The 26,923-nt window shown below is 40.3% G+C and overlaps 1 protein-coding gene across 2 annotated transcripts in view; it reads right to left on the bottom strand.

Annotated features, from left to right (window-relative positions):
* Nucleotides 1-26,559, bottom strand: part of LOC140190589 (protein argonaute-4) — an 81,151-nt gene extending 54,592 nt beyond the window's left edge. For both annotated transcript variants that reach the window (XM_072247279.1, XM_072247280.1), the window contains exons 1-4: nucleotides 26,467-26,559; nucleotides 5,019-5,190; nucleotides 4,253-4,373; nucleotides 3,172-3,353 (exon numbers count right to left, since the gene is read on the bottom strand). In XM_072247279.1, coding sequence (XP_072103380.1) covers nucleotides 3,172-3,353; nucleotides 4,253-4,373; nucleotides 5,019-5,190; nucleotides 26,467-26,485 — 494 coding nt within the window. In that variant the 5' untranslated portion in view covers nucleotides 26,486-26,559. The remainder of the gene's footprint in view (nucleotides 1-3,171; nucleotides 3,354-4,252; nucleotides 4,374-5,018; nucleotides 5,191-26,466) is intronic.
* Between the last annotated feature and the right edge of the window lie 364 nt (nucleotides 26,560-26,923).

The following is a 26,923-nucleotide window of genomic DNA, read 5'->3' as shown; positions in this document are numbered from 1 at the left end:
TTAGCCAAAGGGTGGTGAATTTGTGGAATTTGTTGCCACATGCAGCTGTGGAGGCCAGGTCACTGTGTGTATTTAAGGCAGAGGTTGATAGGTTCTTGATTGGACATGGCATCAAAGGCTACGGGGAGAAGGCCGGGAAACAGGGTTGAGGAGGAGATAGAAAAAAAAGGATCAGCCAGGATTGAATGGCGGAGCACACTCGATGGGCCAGATAGCCTAAATTTGCTTCTATGTCTTATGATCTTATGGACATTCAGCCTGATGTTGAGAAACTGATTTCAGTGCACCAAGCCCATTCATCTCATTGAAAGGTGAAAAAGCAATGAATAGTTAAACTACCAATTTACCATCTAAAATTGATGAAGATTGCTTTTACTGTAATTAAATAATTTTATTCGTAGCTGTAAGTAGATTTGAATAATCTTTGCAATTATTTGTCACTGCTTTGAATTTGCAGTTGCTATTTTCTTCCACTGCATCGTAAATCAAAATTCTTTGTAGCTTTTATATAACAGCCGGAAAGGGAGAGGGGAACAGTGGGGATGCGGTAACTCAGAAAAGTTTGGAAACCACTGCTATACGGAATTAATCTAATTTGAAGGTTGTGGGATCAATTCACTTTCTATAATAGGCAGCTTCCAGTGCTTAGTATGCATACAATTATGCTTCAGGTTGATTATAATGGTATAGTGAAGAATATGTTAGAACATGGGAAGGGATTGGATATTCCCTGAGATAAGTGTTGAGGAGAATGGGATATTCACCAAAAGGTATCATTTTGTCAGCACACTGTTCAGCTGTTAATTGATTTGCACGAAAGTTCACCAGACTTTGGCATAAATCTGCAGAAGTTGGAAAGCGTGACTTTGCAGGATTGACTGGGTCCCAAATGCCTTTGATGTGTCTGAATCTAGCATCTAAGTTGATGCCAGCTGGCATATTTAATTTTATTACAGATTTTATGGTGATTTAATAGTGTGACCTTCCAGGTGATTTTAGTTGGCCCTTGAGCCAGCTATGTAGCTGTAGATCTGAGTAAAAGATTTTATATAGGAACAGGAAACTATTTCCTTAAAAAGGGCAGTGGTGAACCAGATTGGTTTGTTTAAAAAAAAAATCAGGAGTTTCAGGATTGCTACCAACAAATTTTTACTCACTGTTTTTCTAAGTGTAATTTAAATTCCTAAAGCAACTTGGTACAGTTTAAACCCCATTGGATTATTTTTGTCCAGGCTTCTGGATTACTAATCTGGCAACATGTCCAATTTTATTTTATCTTTTCATACCATCTCTTCCACCTAACCACACTGTCTGAGACATCTCTTCATCTAATACATTCAAATTTATTTTCTGGAACAAATATTTATTCATCTTTATTTACCAGAATTTATGAACCAAAATTTTTGCACAGCAACTCAAATTTACAGTACAGCATTGTGGTATGATGTGGTATTTTCTTCAAAGATTCAGTACTAAGTGCAGATTTTTAAATCACATGTCAAATATTTCTATTTTATTAGCAGTGTGATGCCTACTTTTCCATGACTTGTCACTTCACCTCCACAAATGTACAAGGTAGAACTGTCCAGACCAAGAGCAGAATGTTCTTCACAGCAGTCACTTGCTCTGAATTTTCAGAAGGCCCTCGAATCAACATACTGCAATGGATCCACAACCTTTTCAAGTCTTAGCCACATTTTCCTGCTGAGTTTTATTCTTTATCGCATTCCTTTCCATTGACTATTGATAATTTTTTTAATATATTCAGACTCTGATTTATAGATCACATGTACATTGAAACATACACCGGAATGTAGTAACAACCAACACACACAATAATGTGCTGGGGTCAGCCCACGAGTGTTGCCACACATTCTGGCGCCAACACAGCATGTTCAACACAACACACAATTCAGAATGACACAAGCAGTAGCAACAACAACAACAACAAAAGCAAAGCAAAGCAAGTCCCTTTCCCACCCTCTCATCCCCTCACACACACAGGCCTCCAACCCGAAGACAGGTTGGCTTCATGCCCTGGCCCCTGATTCTCAAAACTCACAAACATCAGGCCTCCAACCTCCAGTCTCTAGTGTGGACTCGACCTCTATTTCTGGACTTGCAGTTTTCGGTCTTCGACCTTTCGAGATTTTCTTTACCACCGCACTTGTTGAGCTCTAGACTTCAACATTCGGCTTTGCCTGCTGGACTTTGCTGATCTCTGAATACTGACCCCAAGATTCACCAATCTCAGGTTTGACCTTCACGTTTTGACCCCAGGACTCAACAATCACAAGTTTGACTTCTGGGCACTGACTGACCCAACCTCTGGGATCATGGACCTTTGACTGTGGAGCACCTTGGGCCTCTCTACTTTCGGACTTACACGGACCTCTGATCCCAGTGACCTGGGTGATCACAGGTGATCATGACTCCTGCCTGTACAAACCTTTGACTCATGATTCGGAGACCTGGGGATTGTTGGTCTCCACGTTGTCTGTCGACCTGACCCAAACTCTAGACTGCTTACTATTGATCATGGAGCATTCCAACCTGGACTCCAAACACAGGCTCCTGCTCCTGACTCTTCATTCTCTTTCATCCTTGCCCCAAAACCTAACCAGATCTCTAGCACCCCACACTGTCCCCCAAACCATTCCTACAAACCTAAGAAAGAGGTAATTAAGTCTGAGCCATAACATCGATGGACACGGCAGCTCAGCATCAACTTGACTGGAAGTTTTTTGACCTATTAACTGAGGTGCATTCAATTTTTGCCCCAACTTTTTTAAAATGCCAAAATCACTGCTGCATTTCACACAGTACTCTTCAATCCCCTTTATAAATAGGTTGTTAGCAATTATGGTAGGTTTAAAAACTATATTAATCTATTCACCCAATTCCAGTTCTGGTTGAAAGATTTACAGCAGAACTATTAATCTATTTCACTTCAGTGCCTGCCTTACATTTTGCATTGGATTCTCTTGCAAAGCTTTCTTTCCCCCACATCTCAGCTAGTTTAATGCCCCAATTCAAAAAGGAATACAAACAATAACTCAAAATATATTTATGAGCTGTTATGATGAATCTCAAGAGCATATTTTCTGCCAGAAAATGAAGCACCTCAGCATCAATCTGGAAGTATAACAGTAAACGCACATCAGTACTTACCTCATTGAGGGAAGATGTCTTGTGACAACATCAAGTGCCTGGACACAATCCTCCGGAACTTCATTTAGACGCCCTGCCAAAGCTTCTAAGAGTAACTGCAGACTGACCACTGACACCCATTGTATGGAAACCTTGAATGTCTGATCTTTGCCTTCCCCTGGGAGGGTCACTTCCAAGTCAACCTACAATAAAATAGAAGTAGACAGTAGTTCCTCATTTGTAATATTTATTACAGGTCACACTTGCCCATGTAGGAAATTAGTAAAAACACTGGTCAAAAAAAGTTGGAAACTTATGCCTCCAAGAAGCAAAAAAGAATTAAACTTAGTAACTCAAATTCCAAACAGGCACAGCATTTCTTTTTAAACGTTATATGCTTATGGAAGTCAAGATGGGAAATCTAAAGGACCTGATTAAATTCAACATACATGAATCATGACAACAAATTATATTTTTATTAAAATGATTCAACAGCCCAACTAAACCTTTATTCAACCAAAACCTCCTTTGAAATTTAACGCTCCTGAGAGCAGATGCGGCAGTGGCAGAGGAATTAAAATAAGGGGATGGTATTTTCACAAGTAGTAAGATGGACAAGGTATAGTCCAGATAGCTGTGAGAGTCCATGGGTTTGTAAGAGATGGTTCTTTTGTTTACTTGCAGTCACACTATCTTCTAATGACTTATTTTCAGATGAATTTTTAAATATGCATTTATGGTGATAATGCAGCTTTTCATGTTTGAGAACTAAATACCAGTCTTGGGATCTTCAAAGAAAGCATCAATGCTGGCTAGATTAGGCATGATACTATCAGAGGACTCAATCCTGTCAAATACTACTGGTGTGGATCAGGGTAACCCAGCTCAGAATTTAATGTTGTTAATTATCCAATTAATAATAATTTGGATTAACTTTATCTGAGCTAAAAAGAATGAGATGCAACACAAAACAAAGTCTTTGCCTCTTTTCACACATCAGACTATTGCCATGATTAAAGTTAGTGATAACCCAGAACTTTTTATTCAACATCTCTTCAAAGGTTACAAGGCAGGTACTGAACAGAAATCTAGAATAACTCACCCTCTCTCGCCCAATAGGTAATGGATTTGCAGTGTACATATTCCTTTTCCCATCATAACCTGGCTGTCGATCTCCAAAAATTTGCATCTTGAAGTGTCGTACCATTGTATCGACCACTTCTCTGGAGAGAAATAAATTTCATAGAAAACTTTAAGCTTAAAAGTCAAACTGTATAGATTAAGGAATCTTTTTCATTATTAACTGGTGGCAATAATATGTCCTCAAAATCATGGAATAATCTAAAATTTATCTCCACAAATGCCAGGGAATGCAAGTGTAAGCAAAAGAACACAACCCCATTTCTAAATATACTTCATCCCAAATAATCCTATTTGGGTTAGCAATAAGATGTCAGGATTTACAAACAGAACTTGTATGCACCATTTAATTCAAATCTAAGTCAAAATACAACCATAATCAAGTTTAAAAAAAATTATTTTATGAAAAAATCTATAGTGCTGGCAGAAAAATGAAATGATAATTCAACATTTTAGTTTCAATGAAGAGGCTCACTAAGAAGTTAGTTTTCTATTGAAATACATTTATGGTGTGTTAAAATCTGGGAAATTTAATGGAAAAGTTGTATAGCAAAGAATCTTTTCTTGCAAGGTTACAAATAGCAAAATAAATACCATGCCCTGCTCCCCCCACCCAGATTCTGCATAATGATCTTTTAATAATGGATTAGAATATTCTCATTACACCCATCTAACTGGGGTCAAGGGCACCTCTATCTACTGCTATCAAGAAAGTGTCCACCTCTCACCTGTTGACCCTGCGGGGACGTTTCTCTGGTTTGATATCCACTTCATAATGGTAAACATCAATTTTAGGGATTTGAACTTGAAAATGATTGGCCAACAGACGAATTGGCTTCCCTACTGTACCAAGTCCTGGCCTGCGAGGAGGTTGAAACAAGTTGGTTGTTGCAGGAGGTCCTGCAAATCAAGAAAGACAGGTTCAGATCAAATCATTAAATTGTATTAAACGCAACAGTGCATACAGCTCCAATAGCCACACATTTCTCATGCTTATTAAGTATCCAACAAAAGTGGTACACAAAACACATTCCTTTGAGGAGGAAATATCCACCCCTGCTCCATATTCCCCAGCTTTATGCACCATGCTCAAAAGGGGAATAGAAGTTGATCTTGCACTAGAACATGTTTTCACTAATTTATCACTCTTGCTAAATATTATAAAAATTATCTCAGAAAGCAGTTTAATCAAAAAAAAAAGTAAAATACAGAAGAAAACTGAAAGCACTTACCATGGTTACCAAAAGTAAATTCCCACAATAGCAAACAAAACAGCTTAGCGGTACATCAATCAAAGGTGTACATAAAACAGTAGATCATAGTCAAGACTTGAACTAACTTAATAGGTATTAAGTTGCTCTTGGATGGTTTCCTGATACAACTTTTGATGTTTTCTTCTCCTCTTCAGCTCAGGGCAAGCAAAGACAAAGAGCACCCCATTGGAACACATAATTGCCAATAAGAATGGATCAAATCAGACCACCTCTTCCCAGAATTAGCAATATACATTTCAGATTATTTGGAGTGGGAAGAAAAGCGTTGAATTGAATTGAGTATTATTTACGACTGTCATATACATGAGTAAAAATCTTTATGCTACATCTCCGTTTAAATGTGCAACTTATAGTAATATATATGATACAGGGTGGGGGGGGGAGAGAACAAGAGCTGAGGATTTTTTTTGGATAAGTCAGGTAGGATAACTTTAGATCTGTATAGAAATCTTATTTTGTTCTAGATTATAAGCCTAATCAAGTTAATCAATTATAGATTCCAAACCCAAACTTTAAAATAAGAATCTAAATCTCAAGATCTAATCCCACTGCTTAAGACTCACTACAAGGCCAATAATTTATTTGCATTCTTTCAGGTTATCATTGAAAAATAGAGTCTGGCAAAGTCATCTCACTGAATCTCCTCAGTCAATAATACACAAATAAGAATTTTGTTACAATTGTCTTTTAGTAAACTTCCAAGAAATTCAGAAACTGCTGGCATACAGTCCAACCATAATAATCATGAAATATGGAAATACACAAAAATTAATCCATAACTGTAAACTGCTTAAAGAAAGATGGAAAACTTCCAATTTTATATGAGAAAATTACTCACTTTCCATGGAAATCAAGAAATGCTGTTTTTACAGAAAGCAGGATTTCTTGATTTTGCCAAGCTTCTATGAAGGATGAGTAAATGAAAAACAAGCCAACAAGCCCACAGAGAAGAACATATTCAACACAACTACTTAGTTCTTAGTAATGTGATTAAGATTATGATGGGGAATACGAGGGAAAATATGAAGATCAAATAAGAAAGTGTCAATTAAAACTTTTCTGACTGAGATGTTTCATATAACACCAAAAAGATGACAACAGCTAGTGCTTAACGGAATCAAGTGTCTGTGTAGAGTCTGCATATTCTGTAACTGTGATTATCAGGCTGGTGCTTGAGTTTTCTCTTGAAGCCCACAAGATGTGCTGGTAATTTAATTGGTTATTGTGGATTATCCCCCACTATATTGTTAAATCACAAGAAACAAAAGATTCGTCAATATGCATGTGAAAGAGAACAAATGCCTGGAGAACAGCAAAGTAAGAGGAGGAAAGGGACGGATGGGAATATGCTGGTGGAATTGACACAGGCTTGAAGTATGTCAAATATCTTTATACATGTTAAAGGCAAGTGATACTTAAAGCACACCCTTCATACTCGCCTCTACCAAAACTAAGAGCTGAAAATAAATATATTATCAGACCTTTATAACCAAAATCACTGCAATTGCAAAAAAGACAAAACTTCAAGAATTAAGCTACTTTCCAATAAAATTTAATCTTCCCATGCTGATTTCATTGATACTATTTCATCCAACAGCTTGCAGCAAACTGAACATTCTAATTTATGTCACTCTGTACAGAATTTATGAATCAGACTAGAAGCTACTGCCATAAGAACTCTAAGTTAAAAACATAACTCTTAACAATTACCTTGTATTTGTTCTCCAACTTGAAATGTCAACTTGTGAGCATATACTGAACATCAAATAGGCCTCTGAAGATAAGTGAGAGCACAATAATATTCTTGCCCTAAGTATTTTGCCTATAATAAACATGCTGAAGACTAGACTTCCAAAGCTTATATTCTGCAATTTCTTTAAAAAAAACATACAAAAATAAAAAGCATTCCAATCTGCAATAACATTAAGGGATGGTAGCAGAAAGGCAGAATTAATTTTATGATTAATTAGATACAGTTTTCATGAAAGATGTGTACCAAAACTGTTGCTCTTCCATAATACTGAAAGATTAATGAAGAAATCCAAGTTTACAAGTAGTTTGGAGAGACAATGAATTATGCAGATAAAAACAATGAGGTGCAAAGGAAGAAAGATCAAGAGTGCAAAATTATGACAAAAAGGAATTCAATGTCAGCATTTTGGTAAAATACAGTTGTTTCTAAATGGTATGAGGAGCAATAAAATTAGCTGAAGGTGTAAACAAATTACTAAATTCTACTGCTAAATTAGAAAAAGAGAATTTTGTTGCTTATTACATATAATTCAAAGTGCTTCAAGTGCACAGAACCTTGATCAGACTTTCTGCAGAAGTATTCTCAGTTTTTGAGCACTGTTTTTATCTTAGCTACATTTCACTTGGATGTGGTGCTATTTAGAGCATTACATAAATTTAGGTTAAAGCAGTGACCTGAACGGGGTATTTAATATCAGGAGGATACAGCAGAAACAATTTCTCTGAAATCAAGATGAATGAAAATTACTAAATCATGGGCACCTTTTCTATCCTTGTACTGATGCAAGGACTTTCATGCTCTTTCTCCCATGTTCATACTCCCACAAGATAGCATTGAACCCACCAAAAGGACATCAATCTCATAATTTATCTTGACAAGGTGATGCAGAAATTTTAAAGAACTTATTACTTATATGATGCAAAATGCACCCATTTGTGTAAAAACTTAAATGTTTTTAAATTCAATGGAAAAAAACTTTAGGAATTGGAAGAAACATTTGCAATACAAACTATTAATGTCAAGATATTTTGGTAAATTGGTCGAAGTGGTAAAAAGCAACTCTCTCAGAAAACAATTTTCTTTAGTTGTTCCAGTTAAGATATTACTATTATCAAAATGTCCACCTCTCTTTGTAATATTATCAGTTCAGGTTTTAAAACAATTCCTTTATCAGCTTTACAAAGGCAATTACAGTTAAACAAAGTTTTCATTCATACGCATCTGACAAGAAAATCCAAACAGTAAAGGAAATGCCTTAAACCAGGGGTCCCCAACCCTTTTTTGCACTGTGGATCAGTTTAATATTGACAATATTCTTGTGGACCGGCCGACCGGGGGTGGGGTGGGGGTAGGGTTGGCAACGGACAAGAGTAGCAGTCAAATACGTTGAGCTTACCCAGCAGAAGACTACAATGACCATGAAGCCTTGTGTGGGCACCAGTGCGCTCGCGCCAATTTTTTCTACAAATCGTGTTTGGCGAGTTAATCATGACCGGAATATAGCTGATAAATGGCTAATACACTCAATTCTGTTTCTAAACGGGTTTATCTAACGAATTTAATATTAAACATGCAGCGCATATTTTCCTCGCATGAATACAGTGATAAGTCAATTATCAGGGAGGACAGGGGAGCTTGAAGTAAGTGTTGAACGAACTTCCCGTAGAAGTGGTAGAGGCAGGTTCGATATTATCATTTAAAGAAAAACTGGATAGGTATATGGACAGGAAAGGAATGGAGGGTTATGGGCTGAGTGCAGGTTGATGGGACTAGGTGAGAGTAGCGTTCGGCACGGACTAGAAGGGCCGAGATGGCCTGTTTCCGTGCTGTAATTGTTATATGGTTATAGAAGTCACTTTTAAGTCAATAGCATCATAACATTTTCAGTAACGTTTGGATATTAAACACACCACATATTTTCCCCATATGAACATATAAAATCATTGCAACACACCAATATCGCTGAATCAGTGGGAGCCCTGGGCTTGTTTCCCTGCAACAAGACAGTCCCGTTGAAGGGTGATGGGAGACAGCAATACTCGAAGAGGGTTCCTTTATGTCCAGTCTATTCCGCAATTTAGTTTTCGTTGCATTCATTGCAGAGATATGTTGGAAATGGAAGCAACGTTTTCAGTGCTTTCGTGGCTATCTCAGGATATTTAGCCTTGACTTTGATCCAGAATGCCGGCAGAGATGTTATGTGAAACATACTTTTCAGCCCACCATCATCTGCAAGTCGAGGAGTTGATCTCCTTCCCGCGCAGACAAGCATGACGCGCAGGTAATGACCTCACATGTGTAATGACCTCGCGTGCGTTCAAGCTCCACAGTGGGCGTGACAGGGAATGAGGAAAGGTGCAGCTGACTCATATCGCCAAATCATATCGTTTCCTCGCGGCCTGGTAGCACACGCTTTGCGGCCCGGTGGCTGGGGACCGCTGCCTTAAACACTTAATTGCTTGACCCTGCTAAAATATGCTACCTGGAATACTGACCCATGCCCCCTTGATCCATATTGTGTATTTGCCCTTCATTATCTAGATTCTTTACATTGAAAACCAGAGAGAAACAATTATTCTGAAACATTCCAGAAATCCTTTGTGAATTTTGAATATCTTTTTCTATTAAATAAGTAATTTATCTTCAGAAAACAGCTCTTCATTAAGATTTCAAACACTCATAAGCTACTTTTCAACTTTTAAAATCCTTTGGAATCTGCTTTTTATCCTACTGATCTACAAAGGCTTCTTTAACCAAAGTTACTCCTTTTTTTTGGACAATGAACACTAATCATGAACCCAATTGATACAATCAAGCATTACATAATATTAGAATATTTCCCAACAGTTAGTTCCTAAAAGCGTAATATTTCTTACACTTTTTCAAAATTTTACTATCTTATTTGTTAGAAGATGTGTAAGAAAAAAACTTAAGACTGCTTGCTGTTAACTTAAATAATTTCCTTTTATTGAAGTCAACCTTTAACAGAAAAATCAATCAGCTTCTATATTTCATTTCCGTCAATTTCAACAGTCCTTCATAAACATTACAAAAAACATCAGGCATGCAAAAGAATGGACAATGTTAAATTAGAGCTTGATAGGTTATGGACAGTCAGAATATAAGCAGCATCAGGTCCAGGTGCTCTTACATGGGTGATCCTTTACAGCAAGAGGTACTGATCGATTATTTTATGACAGAGGGGGGCAGGGTGACTGCAGAGCTAAGTGTGGTTCTGCTCTCACAATTGCAACATGGGTCATTAGATAATGGACAGAAAGGCTTGCAGTACAGTCGGCCCTCCCTATCCGCGAGGGATTGGTTCTGGGACCCCTCGCGGATACCAAAAAACCCAGACGCTCAAGTCCCTTGTTCAACCTGTCTAAATATGGTGGACCTCAGGACCCAGCGGAACTCCGGACCTTACTTAACCTGTCTCAGTGTGGTGGACATTAGGACCCGGCAGCAGAGCTCTGAATCCGCAGTGTTTCTGTTCACGAAAATAATCACGATTACGATTTAAAATGAAGTGGAAATAATAAAGCAATCAGAAAGAGGTGAAACGCTATCTGTCATTGGAAAAGCGCTAGGCTACAGTCAGTCAACAATTGGAACAATTTTAAAGGATAAAGTGAGAAAGGCCCTGCCCCAATGAAAGCTACAATTATTACTAAGCAACACATTGGTTTAATTATTGGGTTTTGGGTTTTTGATTCTCTACATCAACCCGGCATGGATGCGGAACATGCTCGGGAGCAATCTGTCACTGGATCGAACTTGGGAATTTCCATTCCCGAGCCCGGCACTGAAGCATATGTTTCTCAAGTGTTTTATACGCATAGAAAGGTAAAATATATACTATATAGTAAGACAAACGTTTGACTAACTGACGCTAAATAATACTGGATGTACCTGTTCCGACTTACTTAGTAAGAGAACGTCCGGATTTTTTTCGATCCCGATCCACGATAACCTACGCACATCCCCTCGTATACTTTAAATTATCTCTAGATTACTTATAATACCTAATACAATGTAAATGCTATGTAAAATAGTTGTTATACTGCATTGTTTTGGGAATAATGACAAGAAAAAAAGTCTGTAAATGTTCGAACAACAAGTGCTGGAAGAGCACTTGCGGGTTTTCTCGATTCACGGTTGGTTGAATTCACACATGCAGAACTCGTGGATAAGGAGGGCCAACTGTACTTCCCCCATAACATTAACTCAAGCAGTATTATGGAAAGAACTTATTAAATACTGTACATTATATTCTCTATCTACATAGCTCAGTAAGAGACAATGTACAGTAAAACCTCCACTTGTAACCAATACCATTCACTAGAGGTTTTAAAAGGGGATTCCTCTTATTGAATTATTTCACAGCTATTAATCACAGGCAAAAGGTCAAGTATCCTGCACCTGATACCCCAAAGCCACTTAACAATTTAAGAAGCTAATTTGGGAGCATAAATGAAAAATCCTCTCTTATTTGGACACTCAAATAAATGCCAACCAAAAATTGATTCTTGATAGTATCCAGAGGGTGATGATGAGGAAACTAAAGAATAGAAACCAAGATCACTCTGGTTGATCATCACCCCATCCCACAACAGTTCAGTCATTACTCCTATCATCAGTGAAACATGCATAAAATGCACTACAGAACTTTGTGATGGCTTCTTCAACCGTGTTTCTCAAATTTACTATCAGCAACAAAAAGATCCACAACCTATAAGTTCACCTCAATCTCAAAGCTGAAGTATGCACCTTCACCTCAAAAACCATAGCAGCTGCTCACTATCATCTTCAAGAACAATGACAGCTAGCCGTTGAATACTGACCTTGAGAGTGACATTTACTTCCTATTAAAATGAATATAATAAAAACATGCAGCTTGATGTCTCAACATCATTACATTTAGGTGGGCGTAACAAATTACTGACAAACTTGCTTCCGGAGGCATCTGTTTAAAAAAACACATCCCCTAAATGCTCAGAAACACATTAATATGAAAACTAAGTTACAATCAGAATTGAATAGTACAGCAAGACTGGATTTCAATTCATTAAACACTTGCTTCAGCAGAGAGGAAAATACTGATGACAGGCTCTACTTAAACTGGGTTAGGAATCAGTTCGTTGATGAACTGAATAACTGGAGATTGTCGAATAGGCCTTAAACCAAGGGGTCCCAACCTGGGGTCCACACACCCCTCAGTTAATGGTGGGGGTTCATGGCATAAAAAAGGTTGGGAACCTGCGCCTTGAACCAATCAAATTAAAGATGATGGGCAAGGAGAAGGGGTTCAGATGGAAGAAGAATTATATATTTAATGAGAAAAATCAAGACCGTACAGAAAGGTCACAATTTTGGCAAGAAACAGAGCAGACATCCCACCCTGCAACTCATTTCAGGGAGGTAGCAGCCCCCTCGCCCCCCGCAACCCCATATCCACCCCCCCCCAACCTCCAAGGGTGTATGTAATACTTTGTTTAGTGATTTTGTCTAATCTGTAAACCAAGTTGGGTATATGCAGCAAATGTGACACTAAAATATATACTTATATTATATATTCATGTTTATTCTATTACAACTTTAAGCAAGTCTACAGGGAGTTTGGCCTCATCACGTAGGACATCAATAGCGTAGCTCCTTGGCAGCTAGCCAGCTAGTTTAAATCAGGGGTCCCCAACCTTTTTAATACCGCGGACCTGTTTAATATTGACAATATTCTTGCGGACTGGCCAATGGGGGGGGGGGGGGTGTTAAATGCGACAGGAATATAGGTGATAAGTCAACTATAAGTCACTTGCAAGTGGCTAATACACTCAATTTCATTTCTAAAGGGGTTTATCTAACAAATTTAATATTAAACACACAGCACATTATTTTCCTTGCATGAATGTAGTGATAAGTCAATTACAGTATAACAGTGGTCCCAAACCTCCAGGCCGCGGACCGATTCATTGCCGTGAAGAATGCAGTGGGACAGCGGTAGCCAGAACACCTGGGTGGCACCTAATCCATTAGCTTGTTTATTTTGGCTTTTTTCTTAAAGATGTGCTGGGTGCGTTCCGGCCACCGCTGCATTCTTTGCGGCCCGGAAATTGGGGACCACTGATAAGTCACTTATAAGTCAGTAGCATCATAACATTTTAAGTAACGTTTGGATATTAAACACACAGCACGTATTTTCCTTGTATGAACATATAAAATCATTGCAACACACCAATATCGCTGAATCAGTGGGAGCTCTGGGCTTGTTTACCTGCAACAACACGGTCCTATCGAGGGGTGATGGGAGACAGCGATACTCGAAGGGAGTTCCTTATGTCCACTCTATTCCGCAATTTAGTTTTCGTTGCATTCATTGCAGAAAACTCCACTTCGCAGAAATATGTTGGAAATGAAGCAACGTTTTCAGTGCTTCTGTGGCTATCTCAGGATATTCAGCCTTGACTTTGATCCAGAATGCCAGCAAAGATGTTAAGTCAAACATACTTTTCAGCCTATCGTCATTTGCAAGCTCGAGGAATTGATCTTTTTCCCGCGCTGACATGGATGATTCACCAGAGACATTCACAAATGGGTCACGGACCCATTCCTTTGCATGTCTTAGGTCACTGATGACCTCGCGTGCGTTAAAATTCAACAGTGCGTGACAGGGAATGAGGAAAGGTGCATGCTGAATCATATCGTTTCATATTGCCAAATCATAGTGGTGGTTGGGGGACCACTCTTAGCACGAAGAAAGACCAATCAGGATGCTCGCTCTCCCCTTCCCTCTCAAAAAAACCTATTTCCGGGATATTGTATATAATTTCAGGTGTCAGGAAGCCACTATCGATATGTGGGAGACTCCCGGAACTTCTGGGAGAGGTGGGATGTCTGACAGAGTGATAACTAGCCTACAATTAAAAAGCTGTTACATAAACTACTGGCAGAACTGGAAAATCAATGGATTTGATTTTATAGGTATCAAGGTGAACGGATATTGCTATGACAATAAACAATGACAAAGTTAGTTATATGGAAAAATCTATCCATTAAAGAGGTTAGCATCAATTGGTGAAGTGGAGTGGGAAAATACGGAATGACATGAGACAAAAAGCATTTTTGGTGGAAAGTGTATTGATTAATTAAATTTATAACAAAGGTCAACAATAATCATGAGAATTTCAATCCCCATGCAGACTGGGCACACCAAATGGACAAAAGTAGTTTGGAAGACAAGACTCTGTAACATTTGACATCAAAAGAATGAGTATTTTATGTACATGTTATTACTGTGTACAGGGGAGTAGTTAAATAACAGAAATAAAGATGCTTCCAGATTGCCAAGTGGTTACCAGCCATTTTAATAATCAAGATAAAAAGACCCAGTACAGGTTGCCCCCAGGTTATCATCACCTGACTTACAGTCACTCATACATATGAATGAGTTCCCATAGTATGATGTACATACATCATTGCTCTGACATATGGCAGAACTCTCTCTCTACTTTTAGTAATTGTTCTTTCTCATCGGTCTTGCATACTTTTAATACTATTCATTGCAATACGGTGGAGGTACATTTAACATATTTTACGTATTTTCAGCCCTGTGAACAAAAAATCAAGTCAAGGATGCCCGTAAAAACTGAACCCATTTGTACCTGGGGATGGGCTGGATATTGCATTCAGGTTTATAACCAAAGGTAGGTGTGAGAAGTCATCGTCTGCAAGGAGCTAGACAGGTGAAGTGAGCAATACGGTGAAGTCTGACGGAGCCTAACATGGGGAAAATGCTGGAAATCCACTTTGGTGCACATGACTGAAAAGCAACTGTAGATTCTCAGGAAGAATTACTTAAATGAGATCACTATCTTTTTGAAAAGAGATTGGTAAAGTTTGTCCTTCACCTGAAGAACATAGGTGATTTTATTGAAACATACATTTCTGATACCGATGAGAAGAGTACGTATTAAATGGTTTTGAACTTGGAGCATAGATTCAGATAAAATGTTGGACTTATAAAAGAAGCCAATTTCCTTTGTACATCTTAAGAATTCTCTACCTTAGAGTGCTCACCTTAGTGTGAAATGTCCAAACCTTTATTAAATCTAAGCCTTAAATTCTTCACTCTTTAACCACAGAAGGCCTCTCACTATTTATCTTTATTAGTTTTCTCAGAATTATGTACTTGTTTACAATCAAATTCCAGTTCTTACTTGGAGTAAGATCTTTAAGTCAAGAACAGTGTAGCAACTGCAATGAAGTAAGAACTGGAATTCGATTGTAAACAAGGTGGGAGAGCAGAAACGTGACTAGATGAGGACTGACCAATCAGGCGGGATGGACTATGGGGGTATAAATACCACCAGATTGGACATGCCCAGGGATCATCCCTGATGAAGATAGCAGAATTTTGTCATTGAAATATAGGTTATAATATCGGTACCCAGCAGGAAGTCAAGAAGAGTTTATTCGACATCAGCTAAAGCCTGAACAAAAACCTTTTATTAAATTGTTACAAACATATCACAAAACCTTTGCTTTACAACCAGCAACTGAAACATAGTTATTGAGAATCTGGAGCATAGGATGATGTTTCTTTTGTAATTAATTGATTATTTCATCATCAGCATTGGGCTGTAACTTCAAATAGCTGATGGATGAATCTTCAATAAACTAAATGAGGTTTTTAAAGCAACAAATTGACTGAATGAATGCTCATGGCCTTGATCTATCTTTTTAATATATCTACTGACTACTTTAGTGGTAGAGCAGATGTGATTCAACAGTTGTTCAGGGTTTTCCTGAATGAAGTACCTAAAATTTTGGATACATTGCTCCAGTAAAGCAGTTACAGCCTAAATTACTCTGGAAAGTACAAAATGCAGCAAACCCATATAAACAGCAATGTAATAATGACTAATCAATTTCAGGGGTGCTAGTTGAACAACAAAATATCAGCCACTGCAGCAACAGAATGCCCCATCGCATTTTCAATTTAGTGCCATGGCACCTTTTGCATTCACTCATTCTAAAGAAGATAACGCAACATTAAATCACGTGCAAGAATTCCACAAACTGAGTCACAGTCCACACTGGAATGAGAATAGTCAAAATTTAAGGAGGGTGCTTTAAAAACCCTCCCAGTTTATGGAGTCAGATGCTTTAATAAAATTAACGGACATGCATTGTAGCTCACGCTGCTCTCTGAAATTTTCCTGTAGTTGCTACACTGTGAAAATCATATCAACTTTAAAATTGTCAGAATCCATACAATGATTTCAGGAGCTTTGGCCACTGGGAAGTTGAAGTTAAGGAGGTCTGTGGTGTTAACATTTCCTGGTGGCAGACAGCAGTGAGATGCCTCTGTAGTTGGCAGAGTCAGGTTTATCTCTTTTCTTGATGATGATCATGGTCACCACTTCTGAGATCCCTTGGTATGTCCTCCCCTTCCCATAAGCAGACTATAAAATTGCAGATGCAACTTTAAAAAAAAGTTAAAATGTTTTTAAAATAGTCAATATCGCAATACAGTGCAGATACAGGTCCTTCAGTCCAACAAGTCCATGTCGAAATTGGCGCCACTCAAACCAATTGGCCCAATTTCCTGTGTTCAGCTTAGATCCTTCTAAGTCCCAGCCATCCATGAATCTATTCAAGTGCTTCTTAAATCATACTATTTTACCTGCCTCAATCACTTCCTGACAGATCATCAAAATTTGCCACTTAGGTACCTTTTAAATCTTTCTCCTCCCACCCTAAATCGATGCTGCCTAGTTTTAGATTGCCCTAACCTGGGGGGGAAAAACAGTTAACATTCACCTTTTTAAACATTTCTAAGGTCACCCAAGTTCCTACGTTCCAAGGAATAAAGACCTAGGCTGGCCAACTTCTCCCTACACGTCAAGCCAACTAGCTCTGGCAACATCCTTGTAAATCTTTTCTGCATCTTTCCAGTTTAACCACATCTTAACTATAATATGGTGACCAAAACTGCACACAACACTCCAAGTACCCTCACCAACTATTTGTGCAACTCCTTTACTCAATGCCTTGATTAAGGCCAGCATGTTAAATATTCTTCCTTCATCATCCTGTCCATCTGTGATACCACTTTCAATGAACTATGCACTCGTACTCCTATATCCCTCTGTTCCATTACACTTCCTAGTGCCCTACCACTCACAGTACAAGACCTACTTGGTGTGACTTTCCAAAATGCATCAACTCACCCTTATCTGTATTGAAATTAATTTTCTGCTCCTTGGCCCACTTTCCAAACTGATGAAGATTGCTTTGTAATCTATGGTAACCTTCTTCAACAATGCCATCTCCTAATTTCATCTTATCCACAAACATACTTATCAAGCATTGTTTATTTGCATTTAAATTATTTATATAAATAACAAATAAGGGTCCCAACGCTGAATACTGCAGCACACCATTAATCACCAGCCTCCATTCTGAGAAATAACCTTCAACCACCATGCTCTGCTTCCTACCTCCAAACTAAATTTTAATGCGAGAAGATGGCGGTGTGACGGCAGAGTGCGGGGCCTTTCCGGTGATGAATATCTGTTATCTGTCAAGTAGGGAACTGTGCACAATCCTGATTTGATGGAGACAGACGTGAGAGTACGGATGAACATCTGAAAACTTCTGAAACGCCCGCTTCGCTGCTGCTGCTACTGTGTGGTAACCAGAATCTCCGGAGCAGAAGGCCCCGAAATCCTCGGCTTTGCGTGTTTCAGCGGCCGAGGTGGGGTCGAAGGTGCTCGGCAGAGGATGGCGCTCGGGAGGCTGTATCGGAGGGCTGGTCGGAGGCTCAAAGTTTTCGGACGGACGGACTCAGTGTCGGCTGTGGTCGGCTGCTTCCAAGGCATCAGCAAGTCGACGGTGCCTGGAGGTTTATGGCAGGGAGTTTCTCCCTTTTGCCCCCTGCTATCGGGGACTCGGGAGTCAATCGACTCAGGGACTTTTGGGACTTTTTTTTTACCGTGCCCATGGTTTGTTCTTCATCAAATTGTGGTATTACTTTGCACTGCTGTAACTATATGTTATAATTATGTGGTTCTGTCAGTGCTAGTCTTTGGTTTGTCCTGTTTTCTGTGATATCACTCTGGAGAAACATTGTATCATTTCTTAATGCATGTATGCATTTCTAAATGACAATAAAAGAGGACTGAGTGTTCTCATAATCTAACCACCTCTCCCTTGATTCCAAGCGATCTAACCTTCCAGACCAGCCTACCATATGGGACCTTGTTGAAGGCTTTGCTAAAGTCCAACCACCAACGTTCCCTGCCCTAACTCTCATCTAAGTTTTTAGTTGCTTCTTCAAAAAAAAATTTAAAATATTTTGCAAGTATACTGCTCGCTCTCAAGGCCTTATTAGTTTTTTACATTTTGGTAAGGTCTTTGGAAAGGAAAAGTATGTTCCTGTTAGAAGGAAGGATGGGGATGGAAAGATAAGAGAACCTCTTCTTTGAGCTCATCTGCAGAAACAGCTTAATTTCTACCTCTAATGTCTCTTTTTTTTCCCCCTTTTTTAAAGGTGGATGGGTTCTATTAGTGCCCCTGGCCTGCAGCTGCACTCAAATTGTGGCTCTTTGTGGCAATGGGACCCACTCCTGGGGCTCACTGACTGACCATTTTTCGATATCCCAAGGGCTTGACCTAGCAGAAGAGTGTGCCTTTAGGGTTCCAAGGCTCCGTGGCCCTATGGATGAGCTGATTCTATGCTGAGGCCACCAACTGAAGCACTGTGGGAGGAAACAGAAAATCCAGAATAGCGGATCAGCAGTCAGGTGTCTGTACTTGATGAACTGCTCTCTCTCTCATTTGTGGGGGAAGAGTACATTGCCAATTCTCAAGTTGGAGAACTCTGAAAAGTGACACAGCAGACTTTAACACCGTAAATCAGTGAGATGTTTGCTTTCGCTGGTCTCCCCTTGCACTGTGTGACACCTCTCTGCTCCTTTATTAGGAAGAGGAGCACCTGTGGCATGTCGAATTGGTTGAGGGAACGTTTACTTTTTCTGCAGATCATGGGCTCTCTTGGGGGCATTGCTATTGCTTGCTTGGTGGATGGTTGGTGCTGATGCTTTTTTGCTGAAGTGAGGGGAGGGGGAGAGTTGATACTTTGTTGCTGCTTGTGCGTGGGAAGGGGAAGTAGGGGGATTTGGGGTTCTAACGGTTTTATTCTCATTCATTCTTTGGGGTACTCTTCTGTTTTCGTAGGTGTCTGCGAAGACCAAGAATTTCAGGTTGTATTTTGCATACATTCTCCGATATTAAATGGAACTATTGAACTATAGATGTCTAGAGAGATGAAGGAAAAGGAAAAGTATGTAAAGCTTTTGAAGTTAGAATCAAACCTGAGGAGTATAAAAAAGCCAGAAAAGAACTAAGGGAGGGAATTAGGAAAGACACGAGGGGCCATGAAAAGTTCCTGGCAAGTAGGATTAAGGTGAATCCCAAGGCATTCTATACATAGTTCAAGAGTAAGAGGATAATTAAGGAGAGGGTGGGACCACTCAAAAATAAAGGGGGAGAACATTTGCTTGGATGCAGAGAATGTGAGTGAGGTACTTATTGAGTACTTTGCTTCAGTATTTACTAAGGAAAGGGATATGAAGGATCAGGAGATCAGTGCTGAGTGTATAAGTCATGTGTGACGCCAAGCAGAGCTGCAGGACGGATGATGCTAATGAGAGAGATAATGGAAGACAATGGAGAAACATTCAAAATGCTAATAAGAGAGAAGAGAGAGATTAACGAGAAAGAAACACAATTCTGATGTTGGCGTCTGCGACAGGCCGTTTGCTTTGAACCTGAACTGTTCGAAGTTTGATGGACAGGTGATACCCCAGCAGGGGGATAAAAATAGCAGGTTTGCTAAGGCACGGGACACACACCACGAGACCCTGGAAAGAGCAGTGTGCCCCACAAGGTGGTGGAAGTTTGGGGGACTGGTTCGCGGGAATCGGTCAGAGGCTCACAGGGTGTAAAGGTACGATCGGTGGGAACCTGGTGTGTGTCCGTCCTTCCCTGGGTGCCAGGTTCACCATGGAAGAACGATCACATCCGGAACGGAGGGGTCACAGTCGGTGACCACAGCTGGATCAGAAGGCATCGAAAAGGTTTGCCTGAAACCAACTGCATCTCTCACTCTCTCTCCCCAATGGTACAACAACAGTGATTACTTCGAACTGCACTAGACTGAACTGAACTCTGCTTCACTTAAGGCTGATCATTTTACCCCTAGACTGCAATAGAGCTTGGTTGATTCCTATTACCCTATTTCTGTGTATATGTGTATACTATCATTGCTAACCTGTTACATTTATATCCTTGCGATTAGTGTACCGCATTACTTATTTCTTTAATAAAACTTTATTAGTTCCTAGTAATCACAGACTCCAACACGTGTTCCATTTCTGCTGGTTTGGCAACCCAGTTACGGGGTACGTAACAATAAATACATTAGGGAGTTCAAGGAAGAGGAATCCTAGTGAGTGTTAAGGTGGATAGGCCCCCAGGGCTGATGGGATTTATCTCGTTATTGAAGGAGGCAAGCGACGAGATTGCTGGTCCCTTGACCAGTATCTTTGTGTCCTCTCTAGCCCAAGGGAGGTCCCAGAGAACTGATGAGCGGCTAATGTTGTATCTCTATTTAAGAAGGGATCAACCTCCCAGTGGCCAAAACTCCTCAAATCAATGTGTGGCTCTGTGTGTGGCAGGTCATGCCTTACCAACTTGATTGAGTTTTTTGACTAGGTGACAAGAGAGATCAGTGAGGGTAGCGCAGTGGATGTTGTGTACATGGATTTCAGTAAGGTATTTGACAAAGTCCCTCATGGGAGGCTAATCCATAAGATTAAGATGCATGGGATCTGCGGCGAATTGACTGTATGGATTCAGAGCTGGCTTGCGCATAGAAGACAGACGGTGGTGGTTGAAGTGACTTATAAAGCTGGAGGTCTGTAATTAGTGGAATTCTGCAGGGATCCGTGTTGGGACCTCTGCTGTTTGGGATACATATAAATGACCTGGATGAAAATGTAGATGGGTTGGTTAGTAAATTGCAGATGATAGCAAGATCGGTGGAGTTGTGGATTGTGCAGAAGATTGGCAGAGAATATAGAACAATATAGTTCAGTTGCAGATAATCGGCTTAGAAATGGCAGATGGAGTTTAACTCAATATGAGTTGTTGCACCTCAGTAAGGCAAATACAAGGGAGTCAGTCTACAGTACACTGTTAAGGGCAAGGTCCTTAACAGCGTTGCAGAGCAGAGAAATCTTGGGATCCAAGTTCACAGCTCCTTGAAAGTAGCTACACAAGTCGCTAAGGTGGCTAAGAAGGCTTATAGAATGCTTCAAAATAAAATTCAACAGTCAGGAGCTTATGTTGCAACTCTGCAAAACTCTGGTTAGACCACACCTAGAGTACTGCGTACAGTTCTGGTCGTCCCACTACAGAAAGGATTTTGAGGCTTTGGAGAGATTGCAGAAGAGGTGTACCAGAATGCTGCCTGGTTTAGAGGGCATGTACTATCATGAGAGGCTAGATAAACGGGCTGTTTTCTCCAGAGCATCAGGCGCTGAAGGAATATCTGAAAGAGGTTTACAAGATTACAAGAGGCATAGATAGTGGACAGAGTGCATCTTTCCCAGGGTTGAAGTGTCTAATACCAGAGGGCATGCATTAAAAGTGAGAGGGGATGGTTTCAAGGGGGATGTGATCTTTTACTCAGAGAGACGTGGATGCCAAGAATGTGATGTCTGGTATGGTGGCAGAGGCAAATACATTGTAGGGAGGACCAAGAAGGTATGGACAAGGGAAGCACAGGAGAGTATACAGGCCTGCTTTGAATCGTTGGTCTGGACCATATTCAGGGATTCATCTTTGAAAATGGATGAGTATGCTTCAGCTTTTACTGACTTCATTAAAACCTGTGTGGATGAGTGTGTACCTATAAAGGCTTGCTGTACATTCCCAAACCAAAAGCTGTGGATAGATCAGGAGGTACGTTGTCTGCTGAAGGCTAGATCTGTAGCATTCAAGTCTAGCGACCTAGGTCTGTACCAGAAAACCAGGTATGACTTGCGGAGGGCTATTTCAAGGGTGAAGAGACAATTTCAAACGAGGTTGGTGGTGACATTGAATGCACAACAACTCTGGCAACTCAGGGTTTGCATGACATTACTTGCTACAAAGCGAAACCCAATAGCATAAATGACAGCGATGCTACACTACCAGATGAACTCAATGCCTTTTATGCCCGCTTTGAAAGAGAGAATATAACTGCAGCTGTGAAGATCCCTGCTGCACCTGGTGATCCTGTGATCTCTGTCTCAGAGGCCAGTCTGAGGCTGTCTTTAAAGAGGGTGAACCCTTGCAAGGCGGAAGGTCCCGATGGAGTACCTGGTAAGGCACTGAAAACCTGTGCCATCCAAATGGCACGAGTATTCAAGGACATTTTCAACCTCTCACTGCTACAGGCCGAAGTTCCCACTTGCTTCAAAAAGAAAACAATTATACCAGTGCTCAAGAAGAATAATGAGTAGCCTTAATGACTATCGCTCAGCAGCACTCACATCTACAGTGGTGAAATGCTATGAGAGGTTAGTCATGACTAGACTGAACTTCTGCCTCAGCAAGGACCTGGAGCCATTTGCCTATCGCCACAATAGGTCAATGAAAGACATAAACTCAATGGCTCTTAACATGGCCTTAGGCCATCTGGACTGTACAAACACCTCCGTCAGGATGCTGTTCATTGACTATAGCTCAGCATTTAACACCGTCATTCCCACAACCGATTGATAAATTGCAGACCCTGGACCTCTGTACCTCCCTCTGCAAATAGATCCTCTACTTCCTAACCAGAGACCACAATCCATACAGGTTGGTGATAATATCTCCTCCTTGCTGACAATCAACACTGAAGTGTGTGCCTAGCCCACTGCTCTACTCTCTCTATACCCATGACTGTGTGGACAAGGCATAGCTCAAATACCATCTATAAATTTGTTGATGATACAACCATTGTTGGTAGAATCTTAGATGGAGATGAGAGAGCATACAAGAGTGAGATATACAAACTAATGGGAGTGGTGTTGCAGCAACAACCACCTTGCACTCAACATCAGTAAGACAAAAGAGTTGATTGTAGACTTCAGGAAGGGCAAGACAAAGGAACACATACCAATCCTCAGAGGGATCTGAAGTGGAGAGAGTGAACAGATTCAAGTTCCTGGGTGTCAAGATCTCTGAGGACCTAACCTGGTCCCAACATATCCATGCAGCTATAAAAAAGGCAAGACAGCGACTATACTTCATCAGGAGTTTCAAGAGATTTGGCATGTCAACAAAAACACTCAAAAATTTCTATGGATGTACCATAGAGAGCATTCTGACAGGCTGCATCACTGTCTGGTATGGGGTGGGGGGGGGGTGCTACTGCACAGTACTGAAAGAAGCTTCAGAGGGCCATAAGTTTAGTCGGCTCTATCTTGGGTACTAGCTTACAAAGTACCCAGGACATCTTGAAGCAGCGGATTCTCAAAAAGTCTGTGTCCATTATTAAGGACTCCCAGCGCCCAGGGCATGCCCTTTTCTCATTGTTACCATCAGGTAGGAGATACAGAAGCCTGAAGGCACATACTCAGCGATTCAGGAACAGCTTTATACCCCTCTGCCATCCTAAACAGACATTGAATCTATGAACACTACCTCACTTTTTTAATATATATTATTTCTGCTTCTTGCATGATTTTTAATCTATTCAATATACATATACTGTAATTGATTTACTTAATTTATTTTTGCTTTTTTAATATTATGTATTGCATTGAATTGCTACTGCTAACAAATTTAACGACACATGCCAGTGATAATAAACCTGATTCTGATTCTGAAATACATTATAGGCTTTTAAGAGACATTTGGATAGGCACATGGATGCAAGGAAGATGAAAGGACATGGACATGATGTAGATAGGAGAGATTAGTATTTGGGTATTTTTGATTTGCTTTTTAGTTGGGCCAACACTGTGGGCCGAATGGCCTGTTCCTGTGCTGAACTGTTCTATATCTTTTCACTTCATTAGTAATAGGCTGCTTCAAGTAGCCTATGGGATAAGATCAAGGACACTATTAGGACAGTTGAAGAGGCGTTTGAAGTATTACTTCTAGCAGTTATTGACTGTCCATTTCTGATGCATTACACCTGCTCTCAACTGTTAGTGGAGTGGTGTCTTGCCCATTTAGGCCATAGATGGCTCTTCAGCACTGAAGATTCAAAAAGCTGCTTTGTCTCAAGTAGAACACCCTCAGATTCCTCAAAACCTCTGAAACATGATTGCTCAAAGTAAAGGAGCAATTGCTGATATTGAGAATCAAGGTCATTCTTTGGAAGTACACAGAGAAAGCGGATTAATAGAAGCAGCACACCACCCCACAAACTATCCACTCACTTGCCTCATCAATGGGGACTCTGTGGCTCCCAAAATGCTCTTCTGGCTATCTATAAACCACAAAAATAGTGTGGAGATCATCCACGACCCTAAGAGACCACCAAAGTAGAAAAGGAGAAGACCTGGCTTCAGGTAACAAGGGTATGAAAGTTAGTGGTAAAAATAGAAAACCCTATGTAATTTATAGGAAGAAATTCCAAAACACAGCTAAAACAATGACCAAAAGACAGCATTGTTCAGCTTTAAATAAAAGACCAGAATGGAAATGACATAATTGGTAATGGTAAAATGTGTGGTGGTGGCTGCAAATAGCAGGGAAATGCTAAAAGTAATGACTTTGGTATTTTATTTACACATTACAAAACATATCCAGGACCAGTGTAAACTAAAAGAAAAAGTTCATTTAATATTATTTTTAAACTAATATATATCCACAAGCTACACATCACACACTCTCCTTCATTTGGTTCCCCTATCATCCACCAGATCCTTCTCCACCCTCCCCCTCAACTTTTTAAAAAATATATGGCTATCTCTTTTCATTCCATTGCTGATGAAGGGTCTGAACTGGAAACATGGTCTGTCCATTTCCATCCACAGAACCTGCCTGACTCGCTGAGTTCCTCCAGTTTTTTTGTGTTTCTGCAAAATCTACAACTTTATTTCAAAATTAAATATTTGCGTGAGCAAAAACATGTCTTGGTCTACACTCAGTACCTGCGTTTTAGAATCCCGTGTTTGGTAGTTTAGGGAACGACACAAGAGTTAACGCAAAAGAGAAACGCAAAAACAGTTTCATAACATTACCTAATTTCATTCCCGTGCAACAGGCTTCCTCTAATAGTGTATTTCTGTCATGATTCAATTATCGCCCAAGCTGAACAAAATGCGCTCATTTGGTACAGACTGAGGCAATGTATATCAGATGGAAGGTTGAATTATTTCGCCTGTTCCTCTATACTAGACTACTGGAAGCGGATGTTACGTTCTTCTAAATAACCACTAAAGTTCCCACACCACTTAACTATTCAACTCGTTAAATCTATTTATAAACATTAACCCCAGTGTTCAGAAACCACAACCTACGTTCGTAATATTTACGAGCATTGTGCGAATTCAACCTTCATTTACTTTCATTAATCCGGACTTTCTCCTTCCTCTAACTCTTAAACCAATCGTCCCACGATTTCATCCATCTACCTAGCCCAAGTCGCCGACTAATCGCCTCTTCATCAAGCTACGAGGAAAGTAACAACAGGTATACACAGCAATCGCTTGCTCCGGACGGTGGCTTTGCGCCTACTTTCTGGCTTTGCCTTCGTTCGCTTGTTTACAAACAGGCTTCAGGTGCATGCTTGCCAGACAGCAGGATGAAAAGGGCCTTTGCCCTTCGGGAAAAGCGTGGCAAGTCTCAATCCCCGAACATACGTACGCAAAACATAATCAATTGTAGCCGGCAAAGCACTGTCTGTGATTACAAACTGCATGGCTTTCCTTTCCCCTCATACCCCGATACTGGTTGTGCGTGGCTGCGAACTGGGCCGAGGCAGCGCTCACTTTCACGGGCCCAAACCACTTCTCGTCGATGCCCTGGCTTTTGTCAAGGGCTGGGCTACCTACCACAGTTCCCTTTAAAGCAATCCCGAACCTCCCCGAGCCGAGTCCCTACCTGGCGCCATTGGCTCCATTCCCGTCGCCGCCGATTCCGGATACCTATCGAACCCGATCTCCCACCAAACGACGCTTCAGTCAGAACAGATAATGCGCATGTCCCTAACAACCCACCTACAACACGCGTGCGCGGATCGGGGATCTTTAAACGGCGCGCGCGTGTGCACGTGCATGAGAACTGGGGCCAATCGTACAGTAGTTGTATGCTCAACTCGAATCTCACCAGGATTACTTAGTTTGGGGAACTAGGGTGTCGTTGATTATTTTTTCTGGACATTTGCTTGGGACACTTGCAATGATACAATATAAATGCAATTTATCTGTGTAAAGTGGATAAGTATATGATAGTTCAAAATGACAGGAAAGGGAAGTGGTAAATAATAACTACTGTAATGGAATTGAAACGCTAATTTTATCATTCTTCTCTCCAGGGTTGACAGTTTGGAAGTATAATA

Source organism: Mobula birostris, chromosome 30, assembly GCF_030028105.1.
Source record: "Mobula birostris isolate sMobBir1 chromosome 30, sMobBir1.hap1, whole genome shotgun sequence".
NCBI classification, from domain to species: Eukaryota; Metazoa; Chordata; class Chondrichthyes; order Myliobatiformes; family Myliobatidae; genus Mobula; species Mobula birostris.
The sequence above is the reverse complement of the archived record's forward strand: the minus strand, read 5'-3'. Positions and strand labels throughout refer to the sequence as shown.